The following is a 24,134-nucleotide window of genomic DNA, read 5'->3' on the forward strand; positions in this document are numbered from 1 at the left end:
AGCATCAGCACTCAGTTCCAAGTGCTCATTCCAAAAGGATGATGGACAAGCGGGGAAGAGTTGGTCACTGCTCTGACAACACCCCAGTGACCCCACAGAGACAGGAGCAGCGTGAGGAGCTGGTGCAATAGGAAGAGCTGACCTCAGGAATGCAGTGAGAGGTGGCCTGAAATACAAATGTGCTGCAGAACCCATCAGGTTTGGGGCAAGAGCTGCTGCCTGTGGATGCTCATTCTGCAGCCCAGGGGTGAGCAGTGGCTCTGGAGGAATCTCAGCTGGTAAAACCTGAGACAAAACCAGCACAGAGTTCCCGTTTGGTGTCCCAGTGAGCACCACAGCACCCAGTTTGTTCTTTTTGGGTAGGACCCACAGGCGAGAGAGCATCCCAGAACTGCCACACCAACTCTGGCTTCTCATATTCTCCTCGAAATCCCAGGAACTGGAGACTGAGCTGATAAGAGTCTGACACCTAATGGGCACAAGCAGAATTGTGACAAGCACAGGAGCCAGCTGGAAGTGTCCTTGCGGGAATACTGACAGCATTGCCCCCCAGCAAAGCCCGCGGAGATGGACGGAAAGGAGGGATTTGTGTAAAGAAAAATCTTAAAAGCCCACACGGCCCATGTCCAGGATTGTAAACATGAAATATTTATAATTTAACCTAGATAGGAATGAGTCATACAAAACCCATTAAAAGGTTCCAGGTACAGAATATGAGAGAGGGGATGTCATTTCATTTGATATTTTAGAGGTCCCTGCCACATGGTAGCAAGGAAAGGTCAGGGTTACAGTTAAAACTCTTGGCACTAATTTGTGTTTTCCACTTTGTGTTCTTACACCAGATACACTTGGAGTCAACAAGGAAAAGGGACATCTTCCAAAGCAATGAGCTGTGCCCCGCAGAGACCTTCAGCTGCACTTTGTATAATGGTAAGTGATGAATGGGAAGCCAACCAGGTATGACTCAAAAATGTTAAATCCATTCTGTAACCTGCCTCTGTACTATAATTACACTTTAGTTTGCTTCACGGAGTCAGTTGGTTTCTTTCCTTAAAAAAAATCTGTCAACCAAAGGTGATTTACAGCAACAATGTCCTCCAAGGCAAGACAAAGCATGGCTTCCAGGATTGAGCTCCACCAAAAACTGCCCTTGAACCTCCTCCTGCCTCAGGTGCTGCTTTCCTGGGCAGCATCCAGCCCTGCTAAAAGGAAGTTCAGACCATCTCTGTTCCATTCAGAGGGTAAATAGAAATGTTCAATACCCAGCACTGCTTCCTGGCAGCTATCACAGGCATGTCTCTTCCGTTTTGGGGTTTTTTTTTTCCCTAAATTAGATCTTTCTATTATAACTTCAAGGCCTCATGCGTCTCCTTGGCATTTATTAAATAACAACTAAAGTCTTCAATTTGCCATGTTACTACATGATCCTGTTGTTCTCCATCTAATAAATCATCTGAGATTAGACTGAAGGAGCTGAACAGGGCAGGGAGATGTTGGAGCAGGGCCAGCACTGAGTGTCCTGAAGTTCACTGCAGCCATGTGAAAAATGGACCCTAAACACTGAGGGTGAGGGAAAATCAGATTGGGCTCCATTCACCTCCTTTCTCCACTGCTTTTCCCCCCAAAAACTCAGTGGTCACAGCAGGACTGTGCTGTTGTAAATCAGTTTTGTCCCAGAACCCAAAGAAGTGCTCAGGGAATGCAAAACTGCCCCCAACAGAAGAAAGGGTTTGTGAAATCCGAGGTTATTGACTTCCCTCCTGTCCTAGACATGGCTGTGCCCTCAGCCAGCATCAGTTGTGACCCATATTCCCAAAAAACTGCAGCACAGCAGACGTGGCTGGTGTTTTAACATAGCTCCATGAAGGAATATTAATTGGCCCCGGAGCCACAGGTTACCGAACAACAAAATCTGCCCAGTGAGTCCTTTTATTCCTGCTAATTTGGTTTTAATCTTGAACTTTCTCTTGCTGGGGAAAAAAATAAAAGCCATTGCCTGAGCTCTGATTTCAGGCTCTGAGGTATCCAGAGGCACCTGTAATGAGCACCTATCCCTGCAAACAGGAGCAGCAGATCCGGAGGTCAGGGGAGATGTTTCATTTTGGAAATGTGAGTGTTCCCCTGCCATTCCAGCCATTCTAATGAGGGGTCCAATTAGTGCTCCTGACTTTGTCATCTGTCCAGCACGGATGGGGACCACTGCTCTCATTCCTGCCAAGATCAGGGATCAGGAAGGCAAATCATCCCTAATGGCACCTCTGCTCTTCTTTCAACTAAAAGTGGCACACAGAGCCACAAATGCCACCTCGGCTGGGGACAGCAGAGCTCTCCAGCAGCAGCAGCCTCCCCCCTCCCCAGCAACTGCATGTGCACAAAAACATTTATCAGGCTTCTGGCCACAGCTTTGACTTTTAATTTTATTTTAAAAGTGCATTCACATGTAAATTGACTTGGCCCGGGAGGATACATGAATACAAGAGCCCTTTCTTCCTTCTGCCGCAGCATTAGGGAGGAATATGGTGAGCGAAGCAAAGTTTCCTCACCTCCAGGCTGCAATTCTGCAGTGAAGGAAAAGCAAGTCCATTGTTTCCTCCTGCACACAGATGCTGGCTGTGCTGTTTTCAGCAGTCTCGTTCAAGCGAGCCAGATCAGAACATAAAAGCATGTTACATATCCCAGGGACAAGAACACACAGGCAAATGTCTTATCGGCTCTGTTTTATCTGTTGTAAGAGCAAGAGATAAACTAATACAAGTTTGTAAGTGTGTCTGATGGTTTGAAACGTGGTCCTGGCACCACATTCCCACGGTCAGACCTACTTTGGTAATAGAGAATTCATGGAGTGAAGAAAATAATTAAATTGTGAAGCTGGAGGTGAGGAAAGGGCACAGAAATACAGGTGTTCCCAAACCAAGAATCTCTGGGATAAAAGCAGGTGGAAATCTGTTCCTCGCCATATGTCAGCCCCATATCTTGTGATGTGTTGCCACAGAGCACAAAAAGAGTGTAACACTCTCAGTTACCCCATTTCCAGCCTGGGACCCTCCTTAGCTGCTGTTCCCCACTTGCCATCACCCAGCCCGAGCTCTTCCCCTGTGATTTTGAGGACATCCAGCCAAAAGATGCTGATTTCCTCTGCAGCATCACAGGTGTTCCAGCCCCACGGGGAAACAAAACGCACTGACAAAGTGAAAGCAGGCAGCACTTTAGGTTGAGGCACGGGGGTTTAATGTTTGCTAGAGACAGGGAATGGAAGTGCTTGTGCAGATTTATAGACTGAGAGCCGTGACTCACTCTGTGTGTTTTAGAAATGAGCAGGTTGAAACGGGTGTCCCGCAAGGAAGCATCCCACATCTTGGTTCTGCTCTGGAAGCACAGGGATGATAGCACCGGGTTGGCAGTGTATCCTCGGGGAAAACCCGCTTGCCAACAAAACAGGGATGAATTAGAGCACTAAAACTTTGCTGTTTTGATACGTGAAACCTCCAACAACCCAACGGCTCCAGGAGCCCCAGCACCGACCGCTTCAGCGGCTGAAAGCAGCGGCCCTGCCTCTCTGCGCCTCACTTCTCGTTCTGCACCCCAAACTTTGCACTTGGGACAGCCAAGTGTTGCACCCTGCCGATACTTTGAGTTTCCCCCAGTCTGGCGCCCCGAAGGGAGCGGGTGGATCATCCCCCGCTCTGCGACAAGAGCCGAGCACAATCGCCTCCTTTCCGCTGCCGTTCTCCCGGACCGCGCCGGGGCCGCGGCTCGGAGCCCGGCCGTGGCCGCGGGGCTGCTGCAGGAAGCCGCGGTGCCCTTCCCCCGGCGGCCCTTCCGTTACGATCGTTACCGGGCTGCCGCCGCCCTCCCTCCGCTCCGCTCCGCGCCGGCTCCGGGCCCGCCGCCGCCTTTGTGCCCCGGCCCGGTGCGCTCCCTCCCCGCCTCCCCGCCGGAGCCCTGCGGCGCATGCCTCCCGCTCCCCGGGGGCAGGGAAGGAAGCGCCGCCCGCCCCTGCACCAGCGCGGCGGGCAGCGGCGGAGCGGAGCCCGGCGGAGCCGACAGCCCGGCCCGGCCGCCGCCGACCCCCGTCGCCCCTGTCGGCCTCCTCTCGGCAGGTGAGCGGCGGGCGGGGGGCGCGGCCGGGCCCCGCCGAGGAGCCGGCGGCCGAGCGAGGCCCGGGCCCGGCTGCGGGGCGGCGGAAGGCGGGAAGGGGCAGCCATGGCGGCGCGGGCAGGGCCCGGCCGGCCGCGGGCAGCGGGCGCGGCGCCCCGCGGGGGTCCCGCGGGCGGCGGCTGCTGGCGGCCCCCGAGGGTGGGGGACCCGTCACAGCCCCCCGGGGTGCGCCCCGAGCTGGGGGCACCCTCATGTCCCCTCACGGAGCCTCTGTGGGTGCCCCCGGGTTGGTGGCACTTTATGTCCCCTCACGGAGCCTCTGTGGGTGCCCCCGGGTTGGTGGCGCTTCATTTCCCTTCACGGAGCCTCTGTGGGTGCCCCCGGGTTGGTGGCACTTTATGTCCCCTCACGGAGCCTCTGTGGGTGCCCCCGGGTTGGTGGCACTTTATGTCCCCTCACGCACCCTCTGTGGGCGCTCCTCGGGTTGGTGGCGCTTCATGTCCCCTCACACACCCTCTGTGGGTGCCCCCGGGGTTGATGGCACTTATGTCCCTTCACGCTCCCTCTGTGGGTGCCCCCGGGGTTGATGGCACTTATGTCCCTTCACGCTCCCTCTGTGGGTGCCCCCGGGGTTGATGGCGCTTCCTGTCCCCTCACGCACCCTCTGTGGGCGCTCCTCGGGTTGGTGGTACTTTATGTCCCCTCACGCACCCTCTGTGGTGCCCCCGGGGTTGATGGCACTTATGTCCCTTCACGCTCCCTCTGTGGTGCCCCCGGGGTTGATGGTGCTTCATGTCCCCTCACGCACCCTCTGTGTGTGCTCCTCGGGTTGGTGTCCCTTCACACATCCGCTGTAGGTATCCCCTGAGCCAGCATCCCTCATGTCCCTATACACAGTCTCTGTAGGTACCTGCTGTGTGGGAGTCCCATAATGTCCCCTCAAGCAGCTCCTGTGGGTGTCCCGTCATTTCCCCTCGCAGAGTTGCACAGGGTAACCCACTCCTCCTGGGTGTGTGTGCCCTCATTTCCCCTCAGATCCTGTCTGGGTACTGCCCCTGGCGGGTGTCCCCTCACACCCTCAGTGCGTGTCCCTTCATTTTCCCCTCACACCCTCACTGCGTGTACCCTCATGTCCCCTCATGTCCCTTCACACCCTCACTGCGTGTCCCTTCATTTTCCCCTCACACCCTCAGTGCTTGTCCCCTCATGTCCCCTCACGTCCCCTCACACCCTCACTGCATGTCCCCTCATGTCCCCTCATTTCCCCTCACACCCTCACTGCATGTCCCCTCATGTCCCCTCATGTCCCCTCACACCCTCTGTGAATATCCCCTGGGTGAGTGTCCCCTCACATCCCCCCTCAGGCAGCACCCAGGTGTCCCCTCACAGTCTCCATGGGTGCCCAGACACAAAAATTCACCCCAATCCCTTATAATTCCTGCAGGACCCCCAGCCCAAGTGTGGGATAGTGAAGGCACCTGGCCCTTTTCTGAAAACTGTGGAAATAGGTTAATAGGAAAAATGTTGGGGTTTTATTTTTTAATGAAGCTGGGAGCTAAAGTGTGTTAATTGTGTTGCTTCAAGGTAATGAGGTATCCTAATTTCTGTCTTTTTGATCCTTAGCTGCTTATTACAAGGAAAAATGTTTTTAATTTATATTTGCCCAAGCGAAGAGTGATGAAGAATTGTCTTCCCTGGTTGTCTGTTATCTTATTCTCTGTAAATAAAAACAAGTTTTAAAGAGTTTAGAGTCTCTAATCCTTTAAAATATTTAATACCACTGTTTAATTTGAAACCAGAGCTAGAGAATAATTGACAAGTGCAAGGTTAGGGAGGTTTCAGAGGGAAGATTGTGTCGCTGTGCGTTGGCAGAGTCCAGTGCCACTGCAGTTGGGACTCACTGTGCTTGCGTGGAGCCTGGGCTTGAAGAGCCACCCAGCTGCAGTAGTTTTTGGGAATTACTGTCACCCTTGATCCTCCCAAATGATGCTGCAGGTGAAGCCTTCGACCCTCATGGGACTATGTGGAGGTGGTGAACTCTTTGGGGTGTTAAGTGGAGTTTTGTGGGTGGCGTTTTCCACTCTTCCATAAACCAAAGCTTCGTTCTGTCTGCGGTTTCTACTGGAACACAAAGAATAGTTCCTAATCTTCATCCTGCTTTTATGCACTCCCCAAGATCTGTGTTTGCCAAGAGCTTTTATCCTGCAGTGAGGCCGGATGACTGATGTCTCAGGGTTATTTCTCTAAAGTGTGTTTCAGGAAGAAATAAGTTCCCTTCTCTCTCAGCTGCCCCAAGTCCCTCAGCTGTGCGTGTTTAATGCCAAGTCAGATCTAGCAAAAGCTGTTGTGTGAGTACTCTGCTCTCTGAGGAGAAGTCGGTTTATATCCCACCATCCCAGATGATGGTCCAGGTTTCTCCACATCCACGCGTCCTGCACCATGTGGACACAGCCAGTGCTGCTTTCCTTGGAAAACTGAGCTGCATGATCTTTAAAAAGGGCAGTAATGCCAAAGGAAACAACGAGCAGAGTATTTTGCTGAGTTCTCCACTCCCACTATGAAGGCATTCCTTAAAATTGTTCTTTCTCTCCCGCTGCAAAGTTTTCTGCAAAAATATTCAGACAGCCTGAGTTCAAAGGGGATTGCACACACCAGTGCACTGCATCCCATCACAGTGGGTCTTTGTGGGTCTGGGCAGTGCATCATTATTCAGGAGCGCATGCAAAAAGGATTGGAAAGCAAGGAAGAGTTTCAAAAGTTAATTACCTGAATTAGGTTATGTTCAAGTGATGTTGAGGAGTAATTCCTGTGATTATCTGGCACAGTAGTTCTTTCTGAGTGTTAATAATTTACACTTTATGTTACCAGGATTATTACATGGAATTTCTAGAAGGCAGACGCTTAATAAATATTTTCCTTTTTTAATTTGTTTTAGGATGGAGGAGAGACCCGTCTGAAAATCTGTTCCATTGTGAACTTTGCTGTGGTCTGCTAGAATGTTCCTTATGGATGCTCCTCCTCTGGTAGCTCTTCAGACAAAATGGGAGTCCTTTGGACCAGCAAGGAATTGTAGATACCCTGTTTGCTTCCCTGAATCCGACAGCAACGTCACCAGAACCTCCGTGAGCGCCAAAGTTCAGATGATCATAAACAACCTGCAAAGCCAAGAGCCTGCCCTGGGTATGAACAATGAGTGTGGCTGTGTTATGCAGAAAAAACAGAAGGGAGGAAAAGGCACCAGTACCAGAGTCACATCCAGCACCACGCTGCTGCGGAAGCATCCTCAGTACACCCAGTGTGGGTGCCCTGAGGATTCTGACGGCAGCCAAGCAGAAGGGAATGTAGAGTTTGGGACTCTGCTGCTCGATTCTGACAGCGACGATTCTGTGGACCGAGGTATAGAGGAAGCCATCCAAGAGTACTTGAAAACAAAAAGCAAAAGTGCCCAGTCGTTGCCAAGGAATGCAGAGCGTTCTGAGAACCTGAGCAGGGACAAAAGGTTTAAGAGAGAGTTCTCCCAGAAGAAAGTGGCGAGTAACCTCCTCCCTGTGAAATTTAAAGCAGAGATGCTCTCTGAAGAATACCTGTCTGACCACCTGGCAATTGGGAAAAGGCTTCAGCCCGCTTCCCCTCAGAGCATCAGCAGCGATGACTCCTTTGATCAGAGCATACAAGCTGAAATAGTGCAGTTCTTGAATGAGAAGAAGCAGCAAGAAATGAGCAAATGTGTTACCGAGGAGGATAAAAAGGATTCCCGTGTGAGATCTGTCCTGAAATGCAACAAAGAAGCAACAAACAGAACAAACTGTGGTGCTATAAAGCAAGGTTGTAATGCACTGCTCCTGAGACACCATCCCAAACTGCAGAAGTCCAGTGCCCAGTCCAAGTGTTTGCAGTCAAAAATCCAAGCAGAGCCCAGTGATTTCAGCCAGGTGAGCCAAGCATATCTAGAAATGGCCACTGCCAGCCAGCCTTGGCTCGTGGAGCAGAAAGAGGGAAGTGGAACTCATTACTGGGAGCCAAGGGAAGCACTCATCAAGGAGAGCATGCACACATCTGACTCAAGCAGCGATGATGGCATCGAAGAAGCCATTCAGCTTTACCAGCTGGAGAAAATCAGGAAGGAGGCAGGTCATGCAGCAAACTGTGTCCCTTTGCAGAGGGAACCATTTGATCCAAAGGGTATAGCAGACATTTCTGCCAGCCTGACAATTAGCTCCACAAAAAGTGCCTCACCAGAAATCCATAAAAACCCTATAAGCAACAAGAGAAAAGAAGTTAATTCCACGTCAACGGGATTAGAAAGCACCAGCAATGATTTTAATAAGCTGTTTAAACCACTGAAAAAAGCCAGACATTTCGCACTTCCAGAAAACAAGATTACTGCTTGTGAGCTCACATTGCAGGCCTCTTGCAGAGCAGACACATCTGCAGAACTCATGTGTGCAGAAGCTATCCTGGATATTTCCAAAACAATCATGCCATCCCAAATGGGAAGTGACAACAAATCCCTCACTGCAGACTCCTTCTTTTCTCCCCAGCTTCTCTCGTCCTCCCGTTGTGAAAGTGACAGCAGCCTTGTGGACAGTGATGACAGCATAGAGCAAGAAATCAGGGCATTTTTGGCTCTGAAAGCACAGTCAGAAAACCTTGGAACAAAACCTCCCAGCCTGTCACGCTCCATGCACATGCCTTTGCCTTCTGATCCAAACAACCTCACTGAGACCCTTGAGCCTGCTCTGCCCAAAACACTGAAATTATCCCTGAGTCGGAAAAGGAGACTTAAAAAGGAAGGCAGAACAGCAAAACAAGGTGGGTCAAAACTACCTGAACAGCTGGAGCCAGGACTTTTCCAGCCAGGTAACTGTTCCAAATTCCCAGTGCTCCCAGAGGAGCATGCCCTGAGCAGCCCTGCAGAACTCCGGGATGCACAGAGTCACAAAGACTCGAGGCAGCAGCAGCTGATTTCTCCCAAATCTTCTGGCTCTGATGGCAGCAGATGTGTGGCCTTGGACTCTGCAAATCCTTTTCTGCAGGTTCAGAGCAGCACAAGAAAACCTACAAAAATGCCCATCCAAACCCCAGAGAGGGAGGGGTCGGGTGATGAGAGCAGCTCTCTGGACAGTGATGAGGACCTGGATTCTGCTATCAAGGACCTGTTACAGTCTAAAAGGAAGTTAAAGAAGAAATCCAAGGACCAGAAAGCTCAGTGCAAGAAGAAAGTCAGATTCACTGAGACAGAAACTCAGCTGCTGGATGAGTTCAGTGGCCTCCAACAAAATGAGTGGAAATGTAAAAATCCCTCACTGCTGAAAAGCTGCCTCTCAAAACCTAGGAAAGCTGTGAAGGAGAATGCAGTCAGGAATCCTCCAGACAACATCAAACTTCCCAATGACAAGCCAGAAACCGTGAAAAACCTGAAGTTTAACTTACAGCATAAAAAAGGCAATAAACATAAACCAGTTTCAAACCAGCGGGGGGCTAAAAATAGAAAATGTGGTTTCCCAGCTGTGTCAGATGCCAGTGACAGCAGCTCAGTGGACAGCGATGACAGCATCGAGCAGGAAATCAGGAGGTTTTTGGCAGAAAAGGCTAAAGACTCTGCAAGCAGTTCAGAGATGCAAAAAGGTGATGCAAGTCTGGACCTACTTAGAGCAACCAAACAAAGTGGTAATAAAGGAAAAGCAAAGCAGCAGCTGGTGGAAAATGAGATCGACCTCGTGCCGGGTCAGAGTAAAAAGACTGAGGTAGCTCAGCAAACTGAGGAGGTGAAGAACTCTCAGAGAACAGAAGGGAAAAGTGCAATGTTAGCTGGCAGTGGAAAATGTGCTTCCTCTGCAGAGAATGTTCCTACTACTGCTCAGTCAAAAGCTAAGCAAGGACTGGGGGGGGTCAGAGGTGGTGCTGCTGAGGAGTTACCTGGGAGTGCAACAGGTAAAAGGAATGTCTGTAACACAGAGCCCCCAAAACCCAGCAGAAATGAAGGATGTAAAGTGAGAAAAGTCATGAATGCAAAGCCCAGATCTAAAAGGAAGAATACCTTCCAACTAAAAATCTCAAGTAAATTTATTGCAGGTCTGAAATATGCCCGGGACAGGAAGAAATTGATGCTTTTGAACAAAAAGCAAAAAGCAGAGTGTTTGCTCAGGGAGAGCAGTGCCTTGGGAATGGAGGCATCTTCCCAGGACACAGATGTACTAAACCCCTTGCCAAAAGGCAAATTTAGTGGGGAAATTACACCAGCAATAAAAGAAGCCAGTTCTCAGAAACTCATTGTGGGAGGGGCGAGTCCCCACGTAGCAGAAAGCTGTGCAGGAGCTGAGTGTCTCCAAGAGGCAGCTGAGGGTTGCAGGAAGGCTGAGGCTCCAGGGGATCAGTCCCACTCCTGCCTTCCCTCACAGGAACAGAGTGTGGCAGCAGGAAAAGCTGATAAGGTTTGCAGAGGAACCTCCAGAGCTGAGAACACCCAGATGTGGATCAAGGAAGGAGATATCCAGCGAGACAACTGGGCTGACTCCACTGCAGATCCCCCACACCCTGAGTGCAGTGTGGGAAAAGCAGATAAAGCCAGCAGAGAGCCAGCTCAGCAGAGTGCTCAGGAGGACAGTAAGGGAGGGAATAACCAGCTGGACAAGAGGCCAGATCCAAGTTTAGCTTGCCCAAGGCAGGAATTCAATGTGACAGCAGCAGCAGTGCATGATAGTGGAGGAGCATGTGCAGATCACAGTGTGCAGATGTGCATTAAGGAAGAAAAAGTTGACAGGCAGGGAGAAATTCAGGTATCCAGCTTGAAAATGGAAGGAAAAATACCTGTCCTGCAGAACAGGGAAGCTGCTAGTGAAGTACACCAAGGGCAGGAATTTTTAACCAAAACCTGTGCAAAATTCACTGACCTACCTGCAGGGGACTGTCCAGGTTCCCTCTTGGAAAAAAAGGTTTCAAATATGTAAGTACTTTTTTTTTTTTTTTTTTTTTTTTTTTTTTTTTTTTTTACACTAGCAGTCTTTTTATAAAATAACTGTGATTATAATTACCTTGATAAAGCTTGAGACAGGAAAGGAGAAGCAGTGCGAGATGCTGATACCTGTATATCATACACACACTAATGTGAAAATAATTCTATTTAACAGGGATGTCACAGATAGGCATTCGTAGCTTTTGTAGAATTTTGTAAATTATTTAAAGTGCTCTAAGGAAATATTTTTTATAATGATTTTTAGGGCTTGCATTCCTACAGGATGCTGTAGTTACTGTAGATAAAATATTGGCTAATCACACTTTAAATTATGAGGCCTCTAATTGTCTCTCAAAGGGAAACCTGTTTGCGCACAGAATTTATTTGGGAACCTGTTAAGAGATCCTAGGAAAGCCCAGCCTTGGATAGCAGTGCCGATGATCTGAGCTGCCTCAGGACAATCCTGCGGGCTGGCTTTTGCTGGAGCTCAGTTTTCCCACCCTGAGGACTGTGGGGTGAGGTCCCTGAGCAGAACTCAGCTGTGGGTGTGGAGATCCAGCCTGGAAGATAAAAATGCAAATTCAGGTCAATGAATGGCTCTGTCTGCAGAGTGATCTCAGCAGCTGCTCAAAGTCCTTTTACATACCCAGAACCTCCTGCTAGCAGATGATTCCAAGCACAATTGCAGTCCAAGACAAGTGAAGGAGTGTGTCTGTTCAGACAACATGATTTCCCTGGATTTCTGTGGATTTCCCTGCATTTCCCTGGATTTCTGTACTGTTGGATCTGTAGGGCTCAAACAATTCCACATTATTCTCAACTCTCATTTTGATGCCCTGCAGTTACCCAGAGATGGCTTTTGGTTTCCTGAATGAACTTCTGGAACTGAGTGCCCTTAACTTTCCTTTTTCAGAAGTGGTTTTTAAAATGTTACATTTCTGTGAACTTTTCACGGACAATTTTGGTGCAATAAAGCAAAGCTGAGTTTGCTGTAGGAAGTCGCAACACAAACGGATTTTTTCAGCCACGGATATTTTCAGCACTGTTCTTTCTTCAGGCTCTTTCTCTGCCTCCGTTTCCAGCAGCCAGAATAAAGCAATTTTTCACTACTATCTTTTTATTTGTACTGACTTTCAACGGGATTGAAGTAGCACATTCACATCACACACACAAAAAAGTGCCCCCACACTGGTTTCGCTGCAAATTCAAAAGGTGTAAATTGGAGCTGTTGGCTCTTTCATTTTCATTTTTGTGTTGTGAAGTCCTTGGAGGAGTTTGTTCTCACATCTTGTCCCTGTGAATTGATCTGATATTCTCTTTGTCTGCTCTTCTGCAGAACTTCTCAGCCAAACCACCACTTAGCATCACTCTGTTTCTCAGTCACTTCAGGCGTCTTCCTCCAGGCTGGCCTTAAACTTGCAAAATGGAGCAAAAGCAGCCAAGACTGGATCCAGAATCCCGTGGTGGCCCTGGTGTGATGCAGAATGTGGGCAAAATACGGTGTAGCATAGAGTAGTGACTGTGGCATGTAGAGAAATAAACTTCCTTGGTGTGTTCATGCTGTCGTGCAGCTACGTTTGAAACATGTTCCTAGTGCTCACTTGGCGTTTCTGACTGTCCAGCCACCTCTTTGTAGCCCTGGGGTTGGCTGGTCGGGTTGTTTAAAGGTCAATGTGTTAACTCATCTCCATTTTGTGGTAGGATTCCTTGGAAAAGTGGTTTTTCCCTAGTTCAGTGCCTGCACTCCCTCTTCACAGGTTTATCTTTTGCTCTGCCTTGATTCCGTTGCAGGATTTGAGCCTTTTGTTTGGAATAGGTCAATAGGCTGGTATTTTAAACTAGAAGTTTTCCAAGTACCTTGCTTTAAAAGGATTAAAGTGTATACTTAATTTTCCTAGAGATGTTGGAAGCACTCTGTACTGTTTGTATAAAAAGCTGAATGTTTCTTCTCAAAAGTTTTCAGTAAATCCACATTAAGACTTCAAAGGTGTCTCGTGCCCCTGTTGCTGTGTCTGTGTCCTCAGTACCTGACCCACTCCCAGTTAAAATGCAATTCCAGTTACCTTGTGCTTTAAATAAAATCTGATTTCAAACAGCACTTTTTTATTTTAATTGATGAACTTGATTTGTATATAGGAACTGGTGTACATTGCTGAGTTTCTAATGTTTAATAAATGGGGTTCTGCCCATGGACCGTGCAACCGGAGTGTTCCTATGGTTTGTGTCATCATCTTGAGTGAGTAACAATTTCTGTGTTCCCTCTTCTTCCCTCCTGACTGAGGATGTCATTAATTCTCTGTAACAAAAAAAAAAAAAAGGAGGAGAATTTACAAAACACACAAAGGGGTGGCTTTTGGGAGAATGGTGCTTGTGGTAGCAGAAGCCCAAGAGTTTTCTTTCCTGGTGTTTGTGGTTAGGAAGTGGAATCTTTGTGTGACTGAATGTGTGTCAAGGAGCATCTCTGAATTGAAGGGCTCCAGTGGCAGTGTCCTCATCCTGGCCCAGTTCTCATTGCTTGCTCAGAAAAGAGAAGTCTGGTGGCTTGGCAGCAATAAAAAATCCTTTACACATCACTAAAGGCTGAGCAGTAAAAAGTATTATCTTGAGCAACAACAAATTCCCACACGTGGGACCAAGGTTGGGACTGCAGCACGAAGCTCTCAAGGCTGAATCTTCATAAAAGCAGTTCCAAAAGCAGATTTTATTTGCTGTTCATAGTCCCATGAGAGCCCCAGGGAGGGCACAGAGTGGGCACAGCCTGCACAGCCCTGCTGGCCCTGTCACTCCAGTGCCAGCTCTGGGGAGTGTCCAGAAAATTCCTTTTCTCATTACTCCCACCCTCCTGAGACACCAATTAATTATAATTATTGCAGTAGATAGAAGGAACCACAAACCCAGCTCTTCTAAAGCTTGTGAAGTTACCTTGTTTTTAATGAGTGCTGGTTCATATTTTTAAAAAATGCACAACGCTAATTTTACTTTCCAGTCAGAGCACAAAACTTGTTAATTTAGATATTAAGTGCTTAAACCACTTGGTGTTTTTTATTTTGGCTCTTGTGAGTTACAGATCCTGGCTGCAGTACCGCAGCTGTCAGATAAATCTGAAAAGAGGTTTATTGCTTCATTTTTTACCCCAGTGACCGTTTTTGGGTGCTTTGGGAACAATCCTCAAGCATCCTCAAGGGGCAGCAAGGACTCCCTTAATTTTTTATTCCCAGTTCTTTGCTGCTATTTTAGGAACGTGTGTTTTGGCATGTAGCTGCTCTTTATACAAGGCAGGAACACACCACCCCTGCCCCCATTTCTTTTATTAATGTAGAAGCTTTTTAATTTTTTATCCCCTCAGTTGGTGATAATTCAGCCTCACATAATTTTATCTGCAAATGTGAAAATCTTCCTTTCAAAATAGAGTAGAAAGAGATTGTTTCAGGTAGATCCTGTGTGGTAAAAATGAGTCATTTTTAGGATGATATTTTGAATTTGTACAGGTATTTCTTTTACAAAAAGTGTATTTGGTGTAACCTCTGAATATTTAGATATGTTGCATGCCAAACTCCTCAAAGGAATTGGTTTGAAGAAAAAAATTAAAAGGGAAGAAATTGAGGCAAGAAAGAAGAGGTGGGTGTTTTCAGATGAAGTGGGAAAATATGTGACAGAATCCACTCTGTTAATATTTTTAAGAGGCAGCCTTATCCCTAAATTATGCCACCTGCAGAAAAATCTGTGGATAAAAACTTATGTAACATTGTCACAACTATTTCTATTGATTAAGCACTTTGTTATTTTCTCATTTCAGGAGCAGAAAGAGAGGTTCTAAAGAAGCTCCAGGTATTGCCTAGAGTCTGATACGAGGATCACAGCAAATGGAAGAGAGTAGCTTATTTATTTTCAGATGTTAAATCTTTGAAATGTTATTTTTTCAGGCCCATTCCGCTCAGTTTTTTTACCTGTTCCAATTTATTATTTTTGGTGTGTCAGGGAATGTTTCTGACATGTGAAGAGTGTCAGTTGCAGTGGTGTTTGGACATAATGTTCCACTCATTATTTATATTTTTAGCAAACAGTTTGAATAATATTATGCTCATTTTTAATGTTCTGTTACACCTGTAAGGTGGGACTGTTTCTTATCCATAAACAGGCAGAGTAGTTTCTCTTAAAAACTCATTTTTAAGCCAAAAATGTTCAGGTGTTCTTTCAGGTGTCCAACTGATGCAGTTTCTTTGCCTGTACCTACAGTTGTTCCAATAAAAGTTTAAAAAAAAAAAAAAACAAACAAAAACCACTTCTTTTTGATTACTTGTCATTATTTGAATAATTTCTTAAAACTCTGTAGTTTGGAGAGAGAAGAAACGTGAACTTTCTACAAGAAATCCAAAGAGTTAACGGATACCTCTGGATTATTACTATTATTATTATACCAGCCTGATTACTCATTAAATAGCAAAGAGGCAGTTTAGATCTTCATTTTTAATGACACGTAGTACATAAAGCAAAAGTGTAAAGGATTCTTAATGACAGAGAAGGGGGATAAAGGGATAAAAACAGAATTTATGCTGTCCTAGCATTTCTATGCTGCTGGTAAAACGCCTCACATGAGCTACCTGACACTTAACCACATTAAATCTTCCACCTATTACCCTTAATAACATCCCTCTGTAATCTGGTGGGTCCCGTTGGTACCGAGGAAGGTTGGCTGCCGTGGGCGTTTTCCGGGGCACACAGGAGCTGCCTAGAGGGGCTGGTCCCTGCAGTGCGAGGGGCCGCTGGGGTTGTAGCTGGGGTGGAAATCCAGGTGCTCGCAGGCGGTGATGAAGGTGTCGGGGCCGGTGCAGTGACTCTTCTCCATGGACGTGTTGAGGCCGCCGCTCCTGCACATGCCGATCCTGCCCAGATGATCCGAAAACTTGTGCGGGAGGATGTGGAAGGAGCTCTGCGGGGCGGAGAAAAGGTACGAGGGTAGGGTGGGTAGGGATGTTTAAAACGCGGACAGCACCTGCCAAGCCTGGCCGGGTGCGGCGGCAGGGAGGCGGATCGGGGCAGTGTCGCCGTCCCCGGGGCGGCTCGTACCGGCAGTTCGTGCACCGTGGGGGCCCTGCTGCCGTAGCTCTGGTTGGCCGTGCGGAAGCGGGGGTGAGCCGGCGGCTGCCTGCGGGGGAGAGCACAGCTAGCGCGGGCAGCGGGCAGCGGCGCCGCGCCCGGCGCTGCGCTCACCCGTAGCCGCGGTACAGGAGGAGCTCCTCGAAGCGCCGGGGCACCGCCGAGCCGGGCTGGGCCATGGCGGAGCCGCCGAGCCGAGCCGAGCCGAGCCGCGCCGCACCGAGCGTTACCCGGCGACCAAACGCGGAGGGCGGGGAGCGCCCGCAACCGCCCCCAGCGAGCGCCGCGCCCCGCAGGAAGCGGAAAGCGCCGCTGACCTTCCCCCCTCTCCTCCTCCTCTTCTTCCATCTGCTCCTCCGGCTCCGTGCCCGGAGCATGGCGCTGCCGCGGCTCCTGCGGGCAGGTGAGCGGCGGGACCGGGAGCCGGCCCGGAGCGGCCCGGCCCGCCCGTGTGACCCGCGTGTTTCTGTCCCGCAGCGGCCCCGCGGCTCTACAGCACCGCCCCGGCCCCGGCCCCGGCCCCGGCCCCGGCCCCGGCCCCGGCAGGCAGCCGGCCCCGCGGTGAGTGCTGCCGGGCACGCCTGGCACCCCGGGCTTTGAGCCATGCCCGTGCGCTGCTGTCACCTTGCAGCACCTCTGCAGGCCCGGCTTGTCCCCCCTCAATCAGGGAGTATTTGTTTCCTCTCTCTCAGCTGACGATGACAAGCTGCTGACCGAGCCTCTCAGCCACCCCGACTTCTTCAGCGTGAAGGAGCTCTTCACCCTGAAAGATCTCTTTGATGCTCGGGTGCACCTGGGCCACAAAAAAGGATGTCGGCACAGGTGAGTGATGCTTTTCGTGATCCAGTGCTTGTTGACATCAGGAATGCTGCCCCGGACCACATCTGCTGGATTGGTCTGAGCCTGGAACTGCCCGCACGGGGCAGGGCACGGGGATCCCCCTGGTGTGGGCACTGAGAGGGTGTGAGAGCAGGCAGACACCGTTCTGCAGAGAACACCTCTGTGCCAGCCAGCAGCAGGAGCATGGGATGGTTCCTGCCCCACAGCCAGAAACGCCCGATGCCCGCACACCCATCCCCGTGTCCCCCGTGCCGCCCTCCCTCTGCCCCCGCAGGTTCATGGAGCCCTACATCTTTGGCTGCCGCCTGGATCAGGACATCATCGACCTGGATCAGACCATGCAGCACCTGCAGCTGGCCCTCAACTTCACAGCCCACGTGGCTTACCGCGGGGGCATCATCCTGTTCGTCAGCCGCCGGCGCCAGTTCTGCCACCTGGTCGAGAGCACGGCGCGGGCGTGCGGGGAGTACGCGCACACCCGCTACTGGCAGGGCGGGCTCCTCACCAACGCCCACGTCCTGTTCGGCCCCGGCGTGCGCCTGCCCGACCTCCTCATCTTCCTCAGCACCCTCAACAACGTCTTCGAGCCGCACGTGGCCATCCGTGACGCGGCCAAGATGAACATCCCCACGGTTGGGGTGGTGGACACGAACTGCAACCCGTGTTTGATCAGCTACCCCGTGCCCGGCAACGACGACAGCCCCGCGGCCATGGAGCTCTACTGCAAGCTCTTCAGGATGACCATCATCCGTGCCAAGGACAAGAGGCGGCAGAGCGAGGCCGTCGAGGAGCTGCAGAGGAAAGCCGAGGGCAATTAGAGCCCCGGGGATGGGCTGGGTGCCTCTGCTCCGGTTCCGCGGGGCTGGCTCTGCATCCAGCACAGCTGGCTGCCCGGGGAGGGGACCCCAGTCCTGTGCACGGTGTCCCCACGGCGGTCACAGCCACCCAGGAGCTGTAGCTCCGAAAGATTGTCCAGAGCAACGCAAGGGAAAACAGAGCCAGGCCAGCCCCTGCTCCTGTCCTTGAGTTTGTCACTGTTGCAGGGAGGTGCCGCTGTCCTGTGGCTTCCCTGAGCTGATGATCTCACCTGAAACCACTTGTGTCTTGTGTCTGTTCTTACAAATAAAGGGATTTATCCCCCTGATCCTTCTTGGGGTTTTCCCTAGTGGAATGGGATGGGGAATCTGACTGGGGCAGTCACAGCAATGGGAGGGAAAGGTTGTCCCCAAGCTGGGTGACAGGGTCCCCAGTGGGAGTCAGAGGGTCCCCACTTTGTCCCAGGATACACTGGGAGCCCAATCTTTGCCACCACGGGACATGGGGCACTCCAGGAGCAGCTAAAAAAAGGAATATCCATCCCTTATAGCCTCATGTCTCTGTGGGAGGCCCTAGAGCACTCCTGGGCAGGGGTCTCTGTCCCCTGTCCAGTGTCCCCCGTCCCATGTCCTATCCCGTGTCCCATCCCCTGTTCCCTGTCCTGTCCCGTGTCCCGTCCTGTGTCCCCAGTCTTGTGTCCCCTGTCCCGTGTCACATCCTGTGTCCCGTGTCACATCCCGTGTCCCGTCCCATGTCCCCCGTCTCATGTCCCATCCTGTGTCCCATCCCCTATCCTGTCCCATGTCTCGTGTTCCCTGTCCTGTATCCTTTCCTCTGTCCCCTCCCGTGTCCCATCTTGTTTTCCCTGTCCCCTCCCCCGTCCCATTCCCGTGTCCCCTGTCCCGTGTCCCATTCCCGTGTCCCATTCCCGTGTCCCCTGTCCCGTGTCCCCTGTCCTGTGTCCCCTGTCCCATGTCCCATTCCCGTGTCCCATTCCCGTGTCCCATTCCCGTGTCCCCTGTCCCGTGTCCCCTGTCCCGTGTCCCATTCCCGTGTCCCCATTCCCGTGTCCACTGTCCCGTGTCCCATTCCCGTGTCCCATTTCCCTGTCCCATTCCCGTGTCCCCATTCCCGTGTCCCATTCCCGTGTCCCCATTCCCGTGTCCTACTCCCGTGTCCCATTCCCGTGTCCCCATTCCCGTGTCCCCATTCCCGTGTCCCATTCCCGTGTCCCCTGTCCCGTGTCCCATTCCCGTGTCCCATTCCCATGTTCCCATTCCCATGTTCCCATTCCCGTGTCCCATTCCCGTGTCCCTGTCCCGTGTCCCATTCCCCTCTCCCACTCCCGTGTCCCATTCCCGTGTCCGCTGTCCCGTGTCCCATTCCCCTCTCCCACTCCCGTGTCCCATTCCCGTGTCCGCTGTCCCGTGTCCCATTCCCGTGTCTCCTGTCCCGTGTCCCATTCCCGTGTCTCATTCCCGTGTCCCCTGTCCCGTGTCCCATTCCCGTGTCCCATTCCCGTGTCCCCATTCCCGTGTTCCCATTCCCGTGTCCCACTCCCGTGTCCCCTGTCCCGTGTCCCATTCCGGTGTCCCATTCCCATGTTCCCATTCCCATGTTCCCATTCCCGTGTCCCATTCCCGTGTCCGCTGTCCCGTGTCCCATTCCCGTGTCCCGTCCCTGCCCTCTCCCGGCTCTGGGTCCTCCCGCCCGGCAGGGGGCGCTGGCGGGCGGCAGAGCGGCGCGCGCGCGCGGCCATTCCCGCACTATATAAGCGCGAGGTGCGCACGGCAGCGCCCTTTCGGCGGGCGCGGGGCGGCGGGAGCGGAGCTCCGGGAGCGGACCCGTGACCGCGACCGGGACCGGGACCGGGACCGGGACCGGGGCCGGAACCGGGACCGGGACCGGGACCGGCCTCGGCCTCTCCCGGCCGGGCCAGCGGGAAGCCCCGCGTCCCTCATGCGCAGGACACCGCACTGCGCCTTCCGCCGCCGTGTTGTGGCGAGGCTCCCCCAGGGCCGGAGCCGCGTCCCGCCGGCCCCGGGCGAGGTGAGCTGGGAGCGGCTCCGAGCCCCGCCGGGCTCCCGGGGCTGCCACGTGCGCTGCAAATCCCGCAGGTCGGGGAATGCGCTAGCGGCAAATATCTATATAATCGATGCTTTAATATGGTACTAACAATGTATCTATAACCAATACATTAATATGGTACTAATAATATATAAGATAATATAACAAAATATCTACCTGTAATCAATACTTCAGTTATACTAATAATATATCTATAATCAATACATTAATATGGTACTAATAATATATAAGATAATATAACAAAATATCTACCTGTAATCAATACTTTAATGATACTAATAATATGTCTATAATCAATACATTATGGTACTAATATATAACCAATACATTAATATGGTACTAATAATATATAAAATAATATTTATAATCAATACATTAATATATATTAATGCCATATTAATGTTTTGATATATATTGTGGTATAATTTATATATATTGATTATTGTGATGTAATTATATTTTGTGATGTATTGGTTATATATTGTGAACTGAATATATGCTAAGGTACATAATTTTTATATATATAAATATATATATTGAAATATGTATATAGAGATATATATCTGTAATAGAAAGCATATGCAGATGTATATTTTTTTAATATACTCTACTGAAAAAGGGGAAGAAAATTTAGGAGAATGTTTTTAAATATTTTAGTAGTTTTCAGTTAAGCTATGTGTTTCACCAAAAAAAAAAAAAAGGTTATTACGTGATTATTAACAGCATTTTGCCTTTGTTTTTCTTTCTTCAGCATGCAGAAAAAAATGAAGTGACCAGGATGGTGTAAGTTCAGAAATGAAGGGTGATCCTTCAGAAAAAGGCTGCCCGAGCAAGCTTCAGCCACCTTCCTGACTGTAAGTGGAGTGCTACATGTGGTATCTCCACGTGCAGCAAATTCCTTTGTAAAACTGCTTTTAAGTAGGTGATAAAAATCTCCTTTTAAATCCAACAGAATCATGGAGTGGTTTGGGTTGGAAGAGCTCCTTCCACTCTCCATGCTGCTCAGAGCTGCATGCAGCCTGGCCTTGAGCACTTCCAGGGATGGACCTGCACCCATAATTGAGTTTTTTCAGTGTTCTGGGGTTATTCTCCCCCCAGGCTGCCACTGGCGTTGCAGAGATGGCTGCTGTGGCATCTTTGTGTCAAAGAGTGGCAAGAGAGACCCAGGCTATGTTCTACGCTCGTTTGTTCTGCACCCCGTGGGCACTCAGAGTGATTGATAGCCTGACATCCTTCATCAGCCTGAAGGGAAACCGGGGAAAAACCAACCCTGAGCTGCTTGGGCTGTGAGGTCTGGGTGTTCAGAAGGGGAGGTTCTGTTCTAGGCTGCACGTGGGGTTCTGGTCCTGTGGTACAGGAGAATAAGTGGAAGTGATCTGTAAAACCACGTGGCAACACTGGGACTTCATCCTGTCAGAAAATAAGAATATTTCTTTGTATTGTAAATGTATGTGAGCCTGGTGGGAAGAAATGGTGATGCCTGACTTTAGTTCAGAAGGCTGAATGATTTCTTTATTATAACTATACTATAATACATTAATATACTATTTAAAGGAAATAATAAAACTACAAACCTAATTTTGTAACTATATCTAACTAACTACAACTTAGGACTTCTTGAGAGTCCAGCCAGAGGTGAGTTGGATTGGCCATCAGGCTCAAACAATCCTTACTAGAATTTAATCAAGGACTCACCCCAGGTAAACAATTCTCCAGACACATTCCACATGGGAAAAGCAAGGAGCAGAAATAGAAATCGTTTTCTCCTTCTTTTCTCTCTTTCTTTTCTTTTCTGTGCTCCTGTATGAATAAATCCTGAGAGAGAGGAGTATGTGCCTGCCACATATATGCTGTTAATTCATTCCTTATAAATTCCTGCTGGCAGTGAAGCAGTTTAACCAGACTATGGGGATGTGTGGCTGAAGGCTGTCCATGTGTTTTTCTCCTATTCAGAGGCAGACCTGGAGGAGCCTAAAACTGATCATCTGTGTTTTCTCTACATGGTTAAGAAGGATTTAAATTTAAAAAAAAAACCTAAATAAAGATGCCACCTACAAGACTGGAAGGATTATGCTGTGTGTTTGTAGCACCCCAAGTAATGCTATTTTTTAACCATTCTAGCCCAGCCCAGGTGAGCCGCAGTGCCAGCCCCAGCTCAGGTGAGCTGCCAGCCCCAAGCCCAGGTGAGTTGCAGTGGCAGTGCCAGCCCTGCCCAGGTGAGCTGCAGTGCTGGCAGTGCCAGCCCCTGCCCCAGTTCCGTGTTGCAGGCGTGGCTGCAGTGCCATGGCTGTGTCTTTTGGTGGCAGACAGGAACAGGCGAGGTCTTCCCTGGTGCTCCGAGCCCTGTGAGCTCTCAGGATTGCTCAACAACCTGACACGTGCTGTTCTTTCCTGCCCTCTTGTCTTTGGTGGGGAATGCTGGAGGATGGACACTGTCCTTCAGTCCTTCTCTTCATCACCTTCTGCTGTCCCAGCTTGCACAGGTGTCCCTGTGTGCAGTTGGTGCTGTGTGTCACTGTCCCTTCTTGAGGGACAGCAGAAACAGCAAGAGCAGCTCTGGGCACGCAGAGATTGTGACCCTGAGCTTTGCAGTGAGTAACTCTGGCACTGCCAAATGGGAAACCTCATTAAATGGCCATTACGGGGCCAAAGGGGCCTCAGTGGTGCAAAAAGAACCTTTAATTGGCAACAGTCACTGGCTGTGGAAGAGAATCTTAATAAGGTGGTGGGGATGTGGGTATGCTTGAGGATGTGGCTCTTTTATTTAAATTTCTTGACTTCTTTTAACCCTGCAATCCGTGTTTGGGGTTTTTCATCAGGCTTTCCTCACACCAGGGGTCCTGCGTGGGCACTGAGTGCTAATGAGTGTCTCTTTAGAACTTCCCTGTGTGAGGCACAGCAGAATCATGAACGTTTCCCTGATGGCATTTACTGAAACATTTACAGCACTCCTGGCCATGGATATTGCTTTACTGAAGGAAAAACTGGCTCTCAGCTGTGGAAAACATGAATGTTTTGCATGAAAGTGGTTTAGAGAGAAATTAAAAATCTCTCTGCACATAGCACAGCCCTTCATCATCAAGGACTGGTTTATGTCATGGCTTTAAAGGCTGGAAAAAGCCCAGATTTTTTTTTTTTCTCTGCACTATTAATAGCTTGGCTCTGCACCGAGGTTGGCAAACTCACCTTGGATTTTTAGAGTGATGGAATAACCCAGAGCAGGCTCCAGCCTATCCTGCTCTTAAATTATCCCTTTCCTAAACTCCCTATGCCAGATATTTTCCCAAAACCCTTCTGATGCCATGCCAAAGAGCTTCTCCTAAATTTGTGCCATGTCCTTCTGGACTGAGGTAATCCCTGTCTAAAAGTTTCCTTGTGAATCCTGGTAACGGCCTTAAAATATGGTTTCATTTTATATTTCATCTTTATTTCCCCTGGGATGTGTAAAATCTTAGGACAACCCAAAGCCAGTGTGGGTAGCAGAGTCTGGATGGCACGGGTTAATTAGCTCATTAGTACTGACTTCATTGCTCCCTTTTCTTGCCTGTTTTTCAACTTTTCTGACATCTTGGGCCTTATTTTTTTATTTGCAGATTATGCCTTGAGCTGCAGAATGTCTGACAAACATGGCAACAGAACTGGCTGGCAGCATCCACGTCTGATGGTTTGGAGATTCCCAGAACTGATCATCTGTGTTTTCTCTACATGGTTAAGAAGGATTTAAATTTAAAAAAAAAAAAAAAAACTAAATAAAGATGCCACCTACAAGACTGGAAGGATTATGCTGTGTGTTTGTAGCACCCCAAGTAATGCTATTTTTTTAACCATTCTAGGATGTAAGACTTTGTGGATATGAGAGTTTAGGGTTGTTTTAAAGCAGTTAAAAGGTTTTACCTCCATCCCCTTGGGCACAAAGGGGATCCAGTGAGACTCAGTCATGGAGTGTCCTGGCTTTTTTTCCAACTCCTGTGGGGAATCTGGAGGAATTCTGAGTGTAGAACAACTTTGCCTTGACTCATTTCTCTCCTGTATCCTGATGTGGTTTGTAAACTGTATAAACCACTTTGTGTTTTTATTAGTGATGAGCAGAATTCCTGGGCGTGTGCAGGGCCAGGGGGGCGTACATTAATGGAACAGTTGTCACAAGTGTCTTTATTTCAATTAAACTGTCAGGGCCAGGTCTCAGCTACAGGGGCCACCTCTTCATAAACACAGAGGTTCTGGTGCTGGGGAAATTGTT

The 24,134-nt window shown here is 49.7% G+C and overlaps 3 protein-coding genes, 1 long non-coding RNA gene and 2 other non-coding genes across 8 annotated transcripts; 5 read left to right on the plus strand and 1 right to left on the minus strand.

Annotated features, from left to right (window-relative positions):
* The first annotated feature begins 890 nt into the window (after window positions 1-890).
* PPP1R26 (protein phosphatase 1 regulatory subunit 26) lies at window positions 891-13,254 on the plus strand. Of its 2 annotated transcripts, none has more exons than XM_021543587.2 (2): window positions 891-930; window positions 7,034-13,254. In XM_021543587.2, exon 2 carries the CDS (start codon window positions 7,095-7,097, stop codon window positions 11,046-11,048), a length of 3,954 nt encoding a protein of 1,317 aa, XP_021399262.2. In that variant the 5' UTR covers window positions 891-930; window positions 7,034-7,094; the 3' UTR covers window positions 11,049-13,254. The 2 variants fall into 2 exon arrangements, with proteins under 2 accessions (XP_021399262.2, XP_021399260.2); XM_021543585.2 differs by lacking the exon at window positions 891-930 and adding an exon at window positions 3,992-4,100.
* Window positions 13,255-15,500: 2,246 nt separating this feature from the next.
* PIERCE1 (piercer of microtubule wall 1) lies at window positions 15,501-16,413 on the minus strand. The gene is made up of 3 exons (XM_021543591.2): window positions 16,265-16,413; window positions 16,121-16,199; window positions 15,501-15,983 (listed from the first exon to the last, which is right to left on the minus strand). Exons 1-3 carry the CDS (start codon window positions 16,327-16,329, stop codon window positions 15,783-15,785), a joined length of 345 nt encoding a protein of 114 aa, XP_021399266.1. The 5' UTR covers window positions 16,330-16,413; the 3' UTR covers window positions 15,501-15,782.
* A 19-nt stretch (window positions 16,414-16,432) lies between these two features.
* MRPS2 (mitochondrial ribosomal protein S2) lies at window positions 16,433-18,134 on the plus strand. The gene is made up of 4 exons (XM_021543588.3): window positions 16,433-16,553; window positions 16,628-16,711; window positions 16,843-16,972; window positions 17,265-18,134. The coding sequence occupies exons 1-4, from the start codon at window positions 16,526-16,528 to the stop codon at window positions 17,806-17,808; spliced, it is 786 nt and encodes a 261-aa protein (XP_021399263.2). The 5' UTR covers window positions 16,433-16,525; the 3' UTR covers window positions 17,809-18,134.
* A 1,563-nt stretch (window positions 18,135-19,697) lies between these two features.
* On the plus strand, window positions 19,698-23,664 carry LOC110477637 (uncharacterized). Of its 2 annotated transcripts, none has more exons than XR_013341111.1 (3): window positions 19,698-19,923; window positions 20,646-20,748; window positions 22,016-23,664. It is a non-coding gene; the product is annotated as an uncharacterized LOC110477637 (long non-coding RNA). The 2 variants fall into 2 exon arrangements; XR_013341110.1 differs by having other exon boundaries at window positions 19,698-19,855.
* On the plus strand, window positions 20,993-21,126 carry LOC116184242 (small nucleolar RNA SNORA17). Its single transcript, XR_004149001.2, has one exon. It is a non-coding gene; the product is annotated as a small nucleolar RNA SNORA17 (small nucleolar RNA).
* Window positions 22,139-22,273, plus strand: LOC116184243 (small nucleolar RNA SNORA17). The gene has a single exon (XR_004149002.2). It is a non-coding gene; the product is annotated as a small nucleolar RNA SNORA17 (small nucleolar RNA).
* Window positions 23,665-24,134: the final 470 nt, after the last annotated feature.

Source organism: Lonchura striata, chromosome 22 (assembly GCF_046129695.1).
Source record: "Lonchura striata isolate bLonStr1 chromosome 22, bLonStr1.mat, whole genome shotgun sequence".
In the NCBI taxonomy this organism is placed as follows: domain Eukaryota; kingdom Metazoa; phylum Chordata; class Aves; order Passeriformes; family Estrildidae; genus Lonchura; species Lonchura striata.